The sequence below is a fragment of the Oratosquilla oratoria genome, chromosome 26, assembly GCF_046742065.1.
Source record: "Oratosquilla oratoria isolate Oo_2021 chromosome 26, ASM4674206v1, whole genome shotgun sequence".
NCBI lineage: Eukaryota > Metazoa > Arthropoda > Malacostraca > Stomatopoda > Squillidae > Oratosquilla > Oratosquilla oratoria.
In genome coordinates, this window is record NC_134802.1 from 12,027,339 (window position 1) to 12,043,468 (window position 16,130).

Here is a 16,130-nt window from a genome sequence, read left to right on the forward strand (position 1 = left end):
TTCCCCTTGGTGTATAGAAAAACTCAAAATTAATAAAACACCAGGGCCTGACAGTTGGCATCCAAGAATCTTAAAGGAAATGAAAAATGAGACTGTTGTTCCAATAGAAATTATTTTCAAGAAATCCATCTTATCCAGAGATGTCCCAAGACAATGGAAGCTAGCTAATGTTACTTCAATATTCCAAAAAGGTGACAAAAAGAAACCAAATAATTACAGGCCTATAAGCTTGACTTCAATTATAGGAAAAATGATGGAAACTATCATCAGAGCTGCTATCAAACATCATTAAGAACTGTTTGATAAATGATAGCCATCATGAATTCAGCTTTTCTCCTATCCCATATATCTGCAATACCTCCCATAGTGCCTTCCTGTCTACCTTATCATAAACCTTTTCCTAATCCATCAAGGCCCAAAAAACATCCTTACCTTTTCCTAAAGCTTTCTAACATATCTGCCTTACCTCGAAAATTGGATCCATGCAACCCCTATCTTTCCTAATCCCACACTGTTCCTCACCAATTACTCCCTCTGTTCCTCTCTTAATCCTCTCAATTAAAACCCTCCCATAAACTTCCCAACTACACTCAACAGATTCTTCCAAAACTACCACACTCACACTTGTCCCCTTTTCCTCTGTAAACTGGAACTATATAGACACTCCTCCAGTCCCCCAGCACTCTACCCTATTTTAGACAAACATTAACATTAAACTGATGCCTATTAAGTAAGAGTGATTATGTAGTTTTGGATTTTGTACTGGAAGCAGGGAAGACTGAATTAAGAAAGGAAATATTTTAATACAATTAAAAATAAACTTTCCGTAATTTGGGTAGCCTCGTTACCATTTGCGGACACACCCCTGTAAGCATACGGAAGTTAACCATCGAAATGCCCGAGGATTCAGCAGCAGTCCTCCGTAGTTGTAAGCCCTTCGAGGCTGCAAGTCCTCCGAGGTCGTAAGTCCTACGAGGGTGCAAGTCCTCTGAAGTTGCAAGTCCTACGAGGTTGTAAATCCTCCAAGGTAATAAATCCTCCAAGGTAACAAGTCCTCCAAGGTAACAAGTCCTCCAAGGTAACAAGTCCTCCAAGGTAACAAGTCCTCAGTGGTCGCAAGTCCTCAGTGGTCACAAGTCCTCAATAGTTGCCATGTTCCCTTGAACTGACCAGGAAAAAATGTCCCTTGGGTTCGGCCTCGGCCTCAAGGCAGAGCCCCAACATGAGATCCCCAGCACGGGATCCCTATTGTGGGATTAGAGCGTGGAGCGCTGCGGCCATAGGCCGCTGTTTGCGCAGCCAAGCACCCGGCGAAGCCGGGGAGGGCGAAGCCACGGCTTGTAGAGATAAGAATAATATAATTTTTCAAAGGCAAACTTTAATAAACTAAACATTAAAGATGCAAACTGGAAAAAATTAAATAAAAATATTGATGTAGAGAACAAATGGACTGGACTATCTTTAAAATATCTATACACAGGGGTAGAAAAATATGTACAGAAAATGGCAGAAAAAATCTTTTAATGAGGTTAATGTGGAAAATGTTGACAATTTCAAGGTTTGTTAAGTGAATATTGACGAAATTCAGTAAGTTACCTTTGTAGTCTGTAATAGTTATATATTAAATCCCTTAAAATTTACACTTCTTTTTCTTTTTTACTGTTTTGTCCAAGTTGTGCAGGTTGTGTTGACAATTGAATAATACAACTACAATGGTTGGACAAAGGTTTATAAAATGAATATTGACAAAATTCAGTAAGTTACCTTTGTAGCCTGTCTAGCTATATACTAAGAGCTTCTTCCCCCTTTTAAGGGAGGTAGCCAAGTCAAAGACATGTACGCACCCACTCCCATCCACCACCCTGTTTCTCTCATTTCCCTCTCATTTTAGCTCCTCATGGACAGAAGGTCATTCTGGTCTCCTGCTCACTACCCAAGTCAGAAGCAATGCAATAAGACACAGCACATCCACACCAGGGCTGCTTCATTTATACAGTGACCACCGCCTCCCCATTCCTTCATGCTGAAAATAGAGAAGATGGGGAGAAATACTTTCGAGTTGTATCAAAATATCATCCATACACTACTGTCCTGCATTTGTATATTAAATCTCTTAAAATTTACTTTTATTTTCATTTTTTTTTTTTTGTCTAAGTTGTGTAGGCTGTGGTGAGGATTAAATAATACAACTACAATACCTGGACTATACTGTAGGTATGAAAATTACAAGACCTGTACAAGTCTGTACAATTCTGTACACAGTAGGTTTCACCCCCACAGTAGTTGCTTCCAAAGGATTTGGGAGGATCATTTCACAACCTATCTTAGCCAAGCAGAGCACAAACATTATTGCACAACATACTGCTATGAAAACCACCTCTTGCTGAGCCCAATGGTAGCAAACCTGGTTCATAGAAAATTTAGGTAAATTGATGGTTCTAAACACGAACCATTACAAAAAAGAAGGGTGCCTGTGGGATGTAAATATATGCACATGGTCCTGTTCCATGATTTATTTCACACTATCTAGCTACAAGCTGACACATAAAGGACAAAGTTCATGTACTAACACAATTCTTACTAACACATAGGGGGAATTCACAGACACAAAAGGCTTTCAAACAAAGTGTTCATCATGACACAACTGTATCCAGGCTGTACTGCTGTGTGGCAACCGTGTCCACTCACTGTAGTCAGCTGTCCAGTGATAGTGTATGAATGCACACACACACTCGTTAAGAATTTACAAAATATAAACACATACCTACCTACCTACCTGCACCTTTGTAACAATACATTGGTGAGACACTGTGCACATCACCATTTGTTTTGGTGATTCATCATCTAAAGGAATGTCTTTCTTGAGTTTAAGAATGGTTGGATGTGGCAATTCCCAGCTCATACTTCTAATGACTTTTCAGACAATTCAATATTTAAACATTTATAGAAGCTTGCTGGCTGAGTGGGTTAGGGCGGTGTTACTTGTGGTGAAGGTCGAGGTGAAAGCAGTTCGAATCCTACCACTGGCAAAGTTGAACCAAGGCCATGGTTCATTAAATTCCACACTACAAAGCCCTCTGTGAGGGGCACCATCCTAGCCTCCCGATAGGGGGGAGTGTGTGACATTAAACAATATCATCATCATCATTTTTGTATAATAATATTAATAATAATGCTACTATATTTGAACATTGTTCCAATTGCCAAGTCAAACAAAGCCAACTGTATATTATAAGAGACTTACAAATAGACTAAGTAAAGTTTTAGATGGAAACCTACCAAGAAAACAGGCCGGATACTCAACTATGGACCATTTGCAGACTATGAGTCAACTAATTGTGAAAACAGCAGAATACAATATACCTCTTTGTTTAACTTTTGTGGATTATGAGAGGCTTTTGACTTGGTAAAACAAATAGCAACACTAAACTCATTCTGCAAGCAGGGTTCAAATGAATGCAGTGTAAGGGTTCTATAACCATTTATACAAAAAGCACCTATCATTCAGCTACACAAAGAAACCAGATAAAGATTGAGAGAGAAGTACAGCAAAACAATTTTATCCAAACTATTTACAACTAGCCTGAAAGAGATTTTCTGAAGGTTGAGTTGGAAAGGGAAAGGCTTGAAGATAAGTGGTGAATATCTTAATCATCTAAGATTTGCAGATGATTTTATTCTTATTTCAGGAGGAGCAGAAGACTTTCAAGATATGCTACATGATCAGGGGTGGTAGGAGAGCAGAGGTGGCCTGGGGCTTTAAGCGATGGTTATGTGTTGGAGGCAGGGGAGTAGGGGTGGCACTTTGCCAAGGTCTGCCTCTGCACACTGCAGTTGCCACTCCAGGCTTTGTATTCCTCCTGGCAGTTGGGGGAATTGGGACACTTGGGAGTAACTTCTACTCCCTCCTTGTACTACTGGAAACATTCCTCCAAGTGAGGACCACTGTAGACATGTAGACAACACACTTGGCCTAGTGGTGACAATGAAACTGGCATCACTCAGTTCAGGTCAAACTAGGGTGGCTGCTTCAAACAGTGAGATGGCAAGTGGTTGTGTTTCAGTGATCAGCACTGAAGAGGAATCTCTACATAGTAGAATTGTAGCCTTAGAGAAGACAGCTGAGGGTTTTATAGAGGAGAATAGAGTTCTTCACTCAAGGGCCCAAGACATGGACGAGAAACCATGTTTGGAACCTGGGTGGAAAACAGTGACCAAGACTACACAGGGAGATACTAAAAAGCCCTCACCAGGCCTGCTTGAATGCAGGAACTCTTTTCAAGCTCTCATGGGTCTTCAAGAAGAAACAAAGAAGACACAAGAGAAGAAGGGGACAGTTGCTAGATCCCTATCTATAGGTAAGATTTTGGTTGTAGGGAATAGCCAGGCGAGATATTTAGATTTGGCCTTTTGTAACAAAGATAGGAAGCATCAGGCCCAGGCGTGTTTGCCTGGAGTGGGGATAGGTGATGTTAGAGACAGGATTGAAGAGTGTATGGCTGGGGAAGTTGAGAGACCCATTGTTTCCTTGAGTGCAGTAGGGAACAAAAGAGGTAAGTAAGGGAGTGAGGAATTATTTGCATGGTTCTGGGATGTGCTAGATAAGATCAGGAATAAGGGAGGGGTTCCTGTTGTATGTGGAATCCTTCTGAGGCATCAAGTTGGAGACATGTGGCATTCAAATGAATTGTAGGCTGGAAAAACATGGTAAGGCCAATGGATGGGAATTTGTTGAAACTGGGATCGCTTTTACAGTAAGAATCATCTATATACAAGGGATGGGGTGCACTTGTCACCCAAAGGATTTTGGCTCCTTGCTGAATCCCTTGAGCAAGAAGTAGGCATCCTGCAGGGTCTTTTTGAGTAGATTAACCGGGAGCCAGGGGAGAAGTATCAGAATATAGTTTAGGCAATAGAAACAGCTCAGAGAGGGACTGAAAAGAATCGCCTAATCAGGTGGAGGAAGGATACACTAAAGATTTACTATACAACAAATATCAGAAGCATGGTAAATAAAATTGATTTGCTGCAAGGTAAAGCATGGGTAGAGAGCTTTAATATTATCGCTATTACTGAATCATGGATTAATATGGCTGATAGACATTTCTTCCTGGAAATCGAGATAGAAGGATATGAGCTTTTTCACAGGGATAGGCACAAGTTGGGGAGGAGTAGCACTTTTTGTTCAAAACACAACTAATTGTATTATCAACAATTTGATTAAGGAAGAGGAAAGTATGGAATCTATTTGAGTGGAGATTATAGGCAAGAAGAAGAAACTTATCAATGGCATCCTATATAGACCTAACCTCAGCACTGAGCAGACCAGAGCCCTTACATGCCTAGTGCCACCCCGGGACAAAGTTCTGTGATGCCCCAGGCCCCCTTCCTCCCATCACTACTTCCCATCTCCACCATCCCTTACTGCTTATTATAGCTATTGGATTTCAAATTAAACAGATTTTAAAATTTTTATTTAATGTCCCCATATTCTGTTGATTCTAACACAAATTTCATTGATTATGGTAAAATATTCAGGGTTTCTTTGACTTTTTATTATAATTATTTTGTCAGCGTTGTGGGTGGCATATCCAGACTAGAATTGCCACCCCCCTAAATGTGCCACTTCAGAGCATATGCATCCCCATCCCATGTGAGGGCCCTGGAGCAAACTGATCCCCTGATTTATGAAATTTGAAGGGTGCCCGGGTACAAAAATGTTGTGATCATGGTGGATTTTAATTATAAAAACACTGGCTGGGAAAATTTTGTATATCAGGAAGTGCAAAATTTCTTGGATGTGTCACAGGGTAATTTCCTAAAATAGATGATTACCAATCCTACACAGGGAGAGAATACTCTGGACTTACTTTTAACTAATAATGAGCACCTAATAAGAAATATAAAAGTGGGAGGTAGTCTAGGCTCTAGAGATCATCAAGAAATAAGATTTAATATTATATGAGAAGAATTAAATAGTATAAATCACATTCTAGTACTGGACTTCAGGAGAGCCAATTCTGATACGAGGAGAAAGTATTTAGGACAACTGGTTACTTGCAAGACCAACCCAGGGGGCTGTGACAGAGTAAGGTCAGCCCGGATGTCATTAGCACAGTCAGGTGTTGGGTCATGGAAGGTAATATGCACACCTTGGGTCAGGTCACTTATAAGCACAAGGTTGACAGCCCAGTCAGCAATCTGGATGAAATGTACAGTAACCTAACAACTTTAATTCTAAATGCACAAAATAAATTTATTCCCCTTGAGTCAATATGGAAGAATAGTAATACTCCCAAAAGGATGATGGACAGGCTGAAAAAAGAGGTCAGAATAAAGACGACTTTAAACCAGAATAAAAAATGGGGAAACACACCTTAGATCTAAATATAATGATATGGTAAGAATGTTTAAAAAGAACACACACACAGTGAAATGTAATTACAAAATTAAGGTTGCCAGACAAGCAAGATCCAACCCAAAGGGTTTCTTTCTTTACAGAACAAGAAATAGGGAAAGGATAGGTCCAATTTATATTGACAAAGATGTCATGATAGAATTAGAGGGAAAAATGAGTGAAGGGTATAACAAATATTTTCTCTGTGTTTACAAAGGAGAGGTTAGATCATGATACCTGACTGTGATCCATTTTTCACTGGGGATGAAGAAAGTAGACTATCTAACATCAGTTTAAAGCTACAAAATCCCCAGCTCCACACAAAAAGTTTCCAAGAGTGCTTAAAGAATGTAAAATTGAAATCTGTGACCAGTTAATGGAAATATCTAATAAGTCAGTAGACTACTGGTTTTGTGCCTATTGCTTAGGTGCAGGCAAACTTTGTTCTTGTCTTCAAAAAGGGAGATAAATTGTCTATATGCAACTACAGGCCAATCAGTTTGACATCAGTTATAGGTAAAATGCTTGAATCAATAATAGCTAAAAGAATCAGAGATTACATCGAGAAACATATGGGTAATTTGATTTGTGACTCACAGTATGGGTTCTCCAAGGGTAAGTCATGTGTGGCTAATCATCTATCTTTTTACACTAAAGTATACAAGGTGTCAGATAACAATGATAATTATGTTATTTACCTTGACTTTAACAAAGCATTTGACAAGGTGCCCCACCAGAGACTACTAAATAAAGTCAAGGCCCATGGTATAGGAAAAAAGTGTTTGAATGGATTGAAGCTTGGATCAGTGATGGAAAACAGGTCACCATAAACAGTGTAAAATCCAAATGGTGGAGTGTTTCTAGTGGAGTTCCCCAGGGCTTGGTTTTGGGTCCCTTATTGTTTATTATGTATATAAATGACTTGGACAATGGGATTAATAGTGATGTTAGTAAGTTTGCAGACAACACTAAAACAGGATGCCCAATTAGGTCAAAAGATGCCAAGATTCTGCAGGAAGATCTTAAATTGTTCACATGGTTGGTGAAATGGCAAATGGACTTTAATATCTCAAAGTGCAGCATATTAAATGTAGGGCTACACAACCCTGAAAGATATAGCTTAGATAACATGTTTTTAGAGAAAACTGAGTGAGAAACTTGGGAGTTCTAGTGAATCCTGACCTTAAACCTAGGAAACAGTGCTTTAGCATAAAGCTAACAGAGCATTAGGCTTCATTGCTAGGATGGTTACGAATAGAAGTACACAGGTAATTATCAAACTCTATCTGGCATTAGTTAGGCCCATCCTGGACTATGCAGTACAGTTTTGGTCTTTGTCCTATAGAATGGACATTTCACTAGAATCCACTCTCTGGAAAGACACAGAGTGCTGGGTGATCTAATAGAGGTGTTCAAGTGGATCAAAGCCTTTAACAAGGGTGACACAAACATGGTGATATTAAGACAACAGGGCAGTAGTTGCAGTTATGGGTTTAGATTGGACAAATTTGGATTAAATAAAGAAATAGGCAAGAACTGGTTTGCTAATAGGGTAGTCAATGAATGGAATAGACTTAATAACCATGTAGTGAGTGCTGAAACTATCAGTTGTTTTAAGAAATGGTTACACTACTTTATGGATGGGGATGACAGGTGGTAATGGACATGGAAATGCCTAGGTGTAGGCCTTATGGTCTCTTGCAGTCTCCTTCATTCTTATGTTAAACTGTTGGCACAGTAAGCAATGAAGTGGTTCTGGGGAAGGGGGATTAGCTTGCTCTTACCCCAGACCCCAGGTTTAACTTTGCAAGAAGCGTGCCCTGCATTTTCATGATGATGTGGTTGAGCTCCTTTTTCTGGCTGAGACCCCTACTGGTGATGGTAACCCTTTGGATCCTACTCCACCCTAGCCAGTGAGAACTCCAAGGGATAGCTCACCAGCCTGGCCCTGACTGCCTTCTCTTCTGGGTTTAGCCTAATGAAGAAGACACTTCATGGCAACTCCCCCACCACTCCTCCATTCAAGTAATATATAGAGCAGGCAAAATAAAGCCCTTTTAGCCACAACATTTCTTCATCCATTTACAACACTCACCACCTGCACCCATCTTTTGTCCTCTCCCTTCCTTGCTTGATGGATATTCCTCTTGCATCCAATACTCCCTTCAAATTATCTATCCACTTCATTCTTGGTCTTCCCCTCAAGTTCTCCCCGTCCAGCTCTATTTCCCAGTAAATATAAATAATGAAACAAAATACAAATAAACAATCAAAGGAAGGTAGAATAAGAAACAGATTTGAAGTTATACAACCCTTAATAATAATAATAATTTACGGTTTATTGGGTATAGCAGCATTTCTGCTGAAAATATACATCCTACAAGATTATAACAATATAATACAATGAGACAAGATGTGTGCATTTAAAAGTCATGTAAGCAATGCAACTAATGATGCAATCTGATAAAGAAAAAAAAAACTATCATAAATTATTCATTTATATAAGGTATTTGATTTAAGCAGCACATACTACATGAGGTTCTGTTCTACAAGTAGCAAAATAAAGAAAATAATTCAAGACAAAGGACATTATTGCTGCATAGCTCCAACAGTACTGTGAAAATGCAGGCCTACCAAGTAGATTATTTTTATTAAAAAGGTATGAATTTAACTCCTCCAAAAATTTACCTGAGTACAGTACAAACCCAATATTGCATAAAAAATTTATCATAACAATTCATATTATACTTGAGTATATATAGTAATAATACTAGCCTAGTCTGGCAATGAGAGTGTGTGTATAGTAAGACAAAGAAAATCCCACACTACATTTTCTTGTAGCTTTAATTTTCATGTGTTCAGCATTCCTTAAACAATACAATTTCCAAATATGTGATAATTTAAGAAAGTTCTCTGCTTGAAGTAAGTGTAAAAAAGCAGGGAATGTACACAAGTATTGGAATAAACTGAAAACTTACTCCAGACTAGTAAAAGAGGTGTGGAAGGCAGAGGTGGAAGGAGTGAACATGATGGGGCAACCTAGAATGAGATGGATGGATGGGGTAAAAGGGGCATTGGGAAAGAGGGTAATGTCTGTTGAGGAAGGACGGGAGAGGACAGAAGACAGGGGTGAATGGAGAATGGTTGTGTATAGATGATGCTGTGATGCATGAGGGGGAATAGGTAGGGGATGGGGGTGAGGGAGTAAGTATGAGAAATTAACAGTGGTTTTTCTGCAAATATATATGTGTATATGTATATTATATATGTATATGTATATGTATATATATATATATGTTAAGACAGCTTGACAGCTTATAAATAAAAAAGTAAGGCTGAACATCTAACAGAAGAAGTACTGCAATACCACTATTAAGCCATTAGACATGAAAAACTAAGGTATATAAATAATCTTCTATTCCCTCCCACACATGCAAATATAGGGTCAATTTCAACATCAAACCAACTGTTACATTAATATAAATGAGATATATGGTAGTCCTTTATCATTATAAGAAAGTCAATCAAAGTTGTTCATAAAGCATTTAAGATATGTTCCCTAGTGTAATACCAATCTTACCTAAGTGGAATGTTTACTGGCCAAGTGGTTTAGGGTATCACTACTTGGGTGCAAGGTTGGAGTGGAAGCAGATTAAGTCATCCCAACTGAAAGCGAGTTTGTAGTAAGGGCATACTACTTTAAATTTCCTGCTTCAAAAAGCCCTCTAAAGGTGGCACTGCCCTAGTCCTCTCTAAGAGGGAGAATTTCTTTGCTACTGCTCTAAACCTGGCCACTAAAGAAACCCATCACAATGGTTGCTGCCATTACACCAATACCTGCACCAATCACCATGGAAGCCCCAATTTTTCGGTAGCCAAAATCTGTAACTGGAGCTCCTATTATGGTGTCACCAACTTCTGCAGCAATTTTTGCACTGTCACTTATTGCTGTCACATTTTCTTGGGCAACTAAAGAAATGTCTTTTGCAGCAGAGGAAATGTCTGTGGCAGCAACTGCAATGCTTGAAGCAGCACTTGAAATGTCTTCTTTGGGGATCTTCATCTGCTCCTGTAACAGCTTCAGCTCTTCAAGGAAATTCTCCTTCTCAGTAACAAAAACAGACAGTAGTTCCTTTGATACACTTTCTTGTACTTTTTCAGCAATTGCAGAAGAAATCTGGTTAATGTCTACATTGATGTCAACAACCATTGGTGGTGGTGGTATTTCAGATGTAGGCAGTGGTGCAGGAGGAGGAGGAGGAGGAGGAGGAAAGGGAGAAGGAAGTTGGCTATTTTCTGGATTTGAAGCATTAGTCAAAGAACTTGCTGGAACAACATTTTTTAAAGATGACTCTATCTGACCTGTAACATGATGCAGGTTGTTCACAATATTTTGAGACTGTGAAAGTAATGAAGCCCTGAGCTCATCATAACCTTCCCTGAGCTCTGAGTTCAGTTTGGTGGCATGGTCCTTAATCTCTCGAATTCTTACCCAGTTATTCAGTGATGTTATTACTGAAGCAATGGCTGCTGATATAATTGATGCAATGATTGACCTGAAATTGAAAAATATTTTGAGTAAGGTACTGTAATATTAAACATGACACTACATAAAGTTGTGAATACAGACACCTAATATACATATACCAAAGACTTTTTCCCCCTTACAAGGGAAGTAGCCAAAAAACAAAGGCATAAAATCCACTCCCATCCATTCCATCCCCACATATTCTACTCCCATTAACCACCTCCCTCTTATCTTATCTTGGCTCCTCCTGGATGACAGGTCATCCCTGCATCTTGCCTGATGCCCTGGGTCAGAAGCAGTATCGCAAGACACAGCACATTCACAGCAAGGCTGCTTCATTAAATCGGCGACCTCCACTTTCCATCCCCTCATGCAGAAAAGGAGAAGACGGGAAGAAACCCTTTGATCTACATTAAATTATTTTTTCACACATACTCCATCACCCCCCATTCCCCACCCACTCCACTTCATGCATCACAGCATCATCCATACACAACCATTCTCCATTCACCGCTATCTTGTCTTCTCCCATCCTTCCTCAACAGACATTCCCCTCATTCCCAATGCCCTTTTTACCCCATCCATCCATCTCATTCTAGGTTCCCCCCTCATGTTCACTCCTACCTCTGCATTCAACCCTATCTCCCTTTCCACCCCCGTTCTCCTCACCTTGTTTCTCACTCTATCCAGCCTATTAACCTCTATCATACTTCTCAGGCACCTCATTTCAAGCCAATTTGGATTTAGACAAGGAAGATCATGTACAACAAATCTAATCTGCTTCTATTCAAGAATAATAGATATAATAGATGAGAGATGGATGGGCAGACTGTGCCTATCTAGATCTACAAAAAGCATTTGACAAAGTACCGCACAAAGAATTAATAGGAAAATTAGAATCAATAGGTGGCATTGCAGGTAATTTATTAAAATGGATGGAAGACTTCCTGACTGGGAGAAAAATGAGGGTAGTAATTAGAGACAAATACTGTACTTGAAATGGGAGGAAATGATAAATGGTGTTCCACAAGGGTCAGTACTGGCTCCAATCATGTTTGCCATGTACGTAAACGACATGGACGAAGGAGTTGAATGTTATATGAATTTCTTTGCAGATGATGCAAAAATATTAAAGAAAGTATCAACAAATGAGGACTGACTCATTACTATCAGACCTGGACACAATCTGGAAATGGACTCAAAAGTGGGAGGTGAACTTTAATATCAAGAATAGTAGCATAATGGAGTTTGGTAAAAGAAAAAAAAAAAAAAAAAAAAAAAAAAAAAAAATTAAATTACAAAATTGGTGAAAATTAAATAAAAAAAAAGTGCACTCAGAAAGGGACCTTGTAGTGATAATCAGCAATGACATGACACCAGACAGACATATAAACAAAATAGTAGGTGAAACATACAACCTACTAAGGTCAATGAAAGTGGCATTTGAATACTTGGATGAAGAATTGATAAAAAAGATATTAGTCACATTGATTAGACCAAAACTGGAATATGCAGCGACACGGAAACAGAAAGAATACAGAGAGCAACAACAAAGTTGGCACCAGCTCTTTCCAAATTAGCATATGAACAAAGATTATCAAAACTAAAACTACCAACACTAGAGTAAAGAAGAGGAAGAGGTGATCTACTGACTATATTTAGAATCATGAAAGGAATGGAAATCCTTGACAGAAAAGATTTACTAAAAAATTACAATGGAAAAAAAAGGTCATGAAAAGAAACTCAAAAAGGACAACTATAGAAGAGATAGGAAAAAGAATAGCTTCCCACACACAATGCTGGATATATGGAATAACTTAGATGAAAAAACTGTGTGCAAATACTATTCATGATTTTAAGAATAAACTTGATGCTGAAAGATACAAAAATGGGTCACCATGAACATAGCTCCGTTCCCGTATAATACAACTAGGTAAATAAATACATTCAAAATCCTCTCTTGTTCCATGTTTCCATATAGTGCTGTTGGCATAATCATTCCTTCATACAATCTCCTCTTAGCATCCATTCCCAAGTGTTTATTTTTCATTACATTTTTAATCCCCCAAGGTATTTACTTGCTTCTCTCAATCTACATTCTACCTCCACCTCCACTCCTCCCTTTCCTGCCACATTTGCACCCAAGTATCTAAAATTATCCACTTCCTCCAGTCTCTCTCCCTTAATACTCACTTCCAGTCTGCTGCCACTTTCTCCCCTTGTACATCTCATCACGTTCCTTTTAACCCACATTTATCTTCAACTTTCTTCTTTCCCACATCTTCCCAAACTCTGTCACTAACTTCCTCAATCCCTCCTCTGATCCTGCTACAAGTGCAGTGTTGTCAGCAAACAACAACTGGCTAATTTGTCACTTTTCTCCATTTTCTTTAACCTAATATACTTTATGTTAATTATTACTGTTAGGCTGGTAGTCTTGCCCTCTGCTGGACAGCCAAATGTTAGTCTGGAAGTCTTGCCCCACATTAGGCAGCCCATATGTTAAGCTGGCTGAGGCAAACTCTGATGAAGAGAGAGTTGGTTTTATTTAGCAATGAATGTTGGGATCCAGTGGGGGGAGGGGGGTGACGAAATGGTGAGGGAGGTATTACAGTGTTGTATTTCAGAGGAATAGTAGAGTTGTACATCAGAGTAGTGTTGAAGTGGATTGAATCCCACCGCTGCAACCAGAATGTAGAGTTGTTGTTTCTCTCTGCATTAAATAACTAAGTACTGGTGGAGAGGCAAACTCTGAGCGGTCTCTTTGCTTTAATATTCCAGATTTTTCTCTTGTTTACAAATACAAGGCAACCTTCAGAGTAACTTCGGGGGGTTGCCAGATTAAATATATACACAACTGTACAAGTAGGCTGTTGACATATATAAAGAAATATATGTACAGTGCATATGTTTCCCCAAATGTTGGCAGCTTCTTTTGATCAAGCAGATGTTCAGGTGTCTGACCTGAGATGCGGCAAAGTATATTGTTTTGCTTGGGTGTTGGCTGGAAAAGTCAGCAGCTCTGATTAGTTAGGGAAAATGGACTGTCTCTTGGGAAATCTGGAAGATGATGGAGAAACATTTGAGTACTTCTGGCTCCATATATTTACCTAGTTGTATTTTACGGGAAGGGGAGCTATGCTCGTGGGGTCCCATCTCCCTATCTCGTTTTATCTAGACTGTTTTTAAATTCATGTATCATTTTTGCACACACCACATTCTCATCTAACCTGTTCCAAATGTCTATCATCCTGTGAGGAAAGCTGTTCTTTTTCATGTATCTTCTATAACTGTCTTTCTTGATTTTCTTTCCGTGTCCTCTTGTATCTCTACTATCCCATTTTATTAGATCCTCCATCAATGGTTTCTATGACTTTCATGATTCTATACTTATCAAGTCTCCTCTCTTCTTTACTCCAGTGTTTGTAGCTCAAGTTTTGCCAGCCTCTCCTCATATGATAGTTCTGAGAGTGTTGGTGCCAATTTTGTAATTGCTCTTTCAATTCTTTCAAGTTTTGTTATGTTTTTGTACTTGCTGACCATGCTGTTGCTGCATACTCCAATTTTGGTCTTATCAAAGTGACTAGTATTTTCTTCACCATTTTTTCACCCAGGTATGTAAATGCCACTTTGATTGATCTTATCAAATTATAAATTTCTCCAAAAATTTTGTTTATACATTTCTCAGGGGACATATTATTCATAATAATGACTCCTAGGTCCCTCTCTTTTTCCACTTTTTTAATTTCTTCCTCTCCCAATTTATATGATCCCACTTTTCTTTTTTTGCTTCTTCCAAATTCCATTACACTACACTTCTTAAAGTTGAATTCCATCTCCCACTTCCTACTCCATTCCCATACTTTATTGAAATCACTCTGCAGTGACTCACAATCTTCTTTGGTGTTCACTTTTTTCAACATTTTTGCATTGTCTGTGAAGAAGCTCATATAACTTTCAATTCCTTCATCCATATCATTAATATATATAGCAAACATTATTGGGGCCAGTACTGTTCCTTGTGGAACTCCACTAATCACCTCATCCTGATTGGAAAGTTTGTCTCTTATCACCACTGTCATTTTCCTTTCATGCAAGAAGTCTTACAAAGGATTACAAAGGCGGAGCATACTGACAGGAGACCTTTTGGTCCATATATAGGTCAGATGCATAAAAAAAAAATTATGATGATAATAAATGAATAAATAAAAATTATAATAATGTAAATAATAAATAAAATACATAAATAAATGCATAGGTATAGTTAAATAATAAACAAACAGGTAAATAGTAAATAATAATAAATTGACATATAACTAACAATAAATGAGAATCAAGCAAATAATGATAAACAGACAAATGATAACAAAACAAATAATATAAAATACAAGACAATCATTACAGCATCTTGCTTAGGTGTTTATCTAAATGATTCTTAAAGCTTTGAACTGAACTACATTGCACTGCCTCTGCAGGAAGTTTATTCCATTCATTAACTACACAGTTGGCAAAGTTGTTTCTACCCATTTCCAAATTAAATCTATTTCCGGACAGTTTGAGACCATTGTTTCTTGTCTGATTCTCATTCAGTGTGGAAATTTCGTCACTTTTGATGTTGCCAATTCCCCTTAGAATTTTAAAGACCTGTATCAAGTCACCTCTGAGTCTACGCTTTTTTAGGGAAAACAGATTCATATATTTTAGTCGATTTTTGCATGGTTTATTTTTTATATTTGGAATCAGTTTTGTGGCTCACCGTTGTTCTTTTTCCAATCTGTCAATATCTTTAATGAGATTCGGTGACCATACAGAAACAGCATATACCAAATGTGGACGAACTAACAATTTATATAGCTTGTTAATGAGTGATGAGCTTTTGAAGTAAAAAAAATTGTGCAATCAATCCTAGGATCTTATTTGCTTTCTCAGAGGCTGAAATACACTGTTTGGATGATTTGAGATCGTTACTGATAATTACGCCGAGATCTTTTTCACTATTCACATTTGTTAACGAATTTCCAAATAGTTTGTAATCGTACTTACTGTTATTTTTCCCTATGTGCATTACCTTGCATTTACTTGTGTTAAATTTCATTAGCCACTTTTCAGAACATTGCTGTAATATATCTAAATCTTCTTGAATATCTAACTGATTTAATTGATCATTTGCCATTCCGCACAGTTTTGTATCATCAGCAAATTAGG

The 16,130-nt window shown here is 38.3% G+C and overlaps 1 protein-coding gene across 1 annotated transcript in view; it reads right to left on the minus strand.

The window, feature by feature from the left end:
• Nucleotides 1-64: 64 nt before the first annotated feature.
• LOC143039382 (uncharacterized) overlaps nucleotides 65-16,130 on the minus strand; it is a 52,841-nt gene continuing 36,775 nt past the window's right edge. The window contains exon 4 of the mRNA XM_076209308.1: nucleotides 65-10,953. Coding sequence (XP_076065423.1) covers nucleotides 10,179-10,953 — 775 coding nt within the window. The 3' untranslated portion in view covers nucleotides 65-10,178. The remainder of the gene's footprint in view (nucleotides 10,954-16,130) is intronic.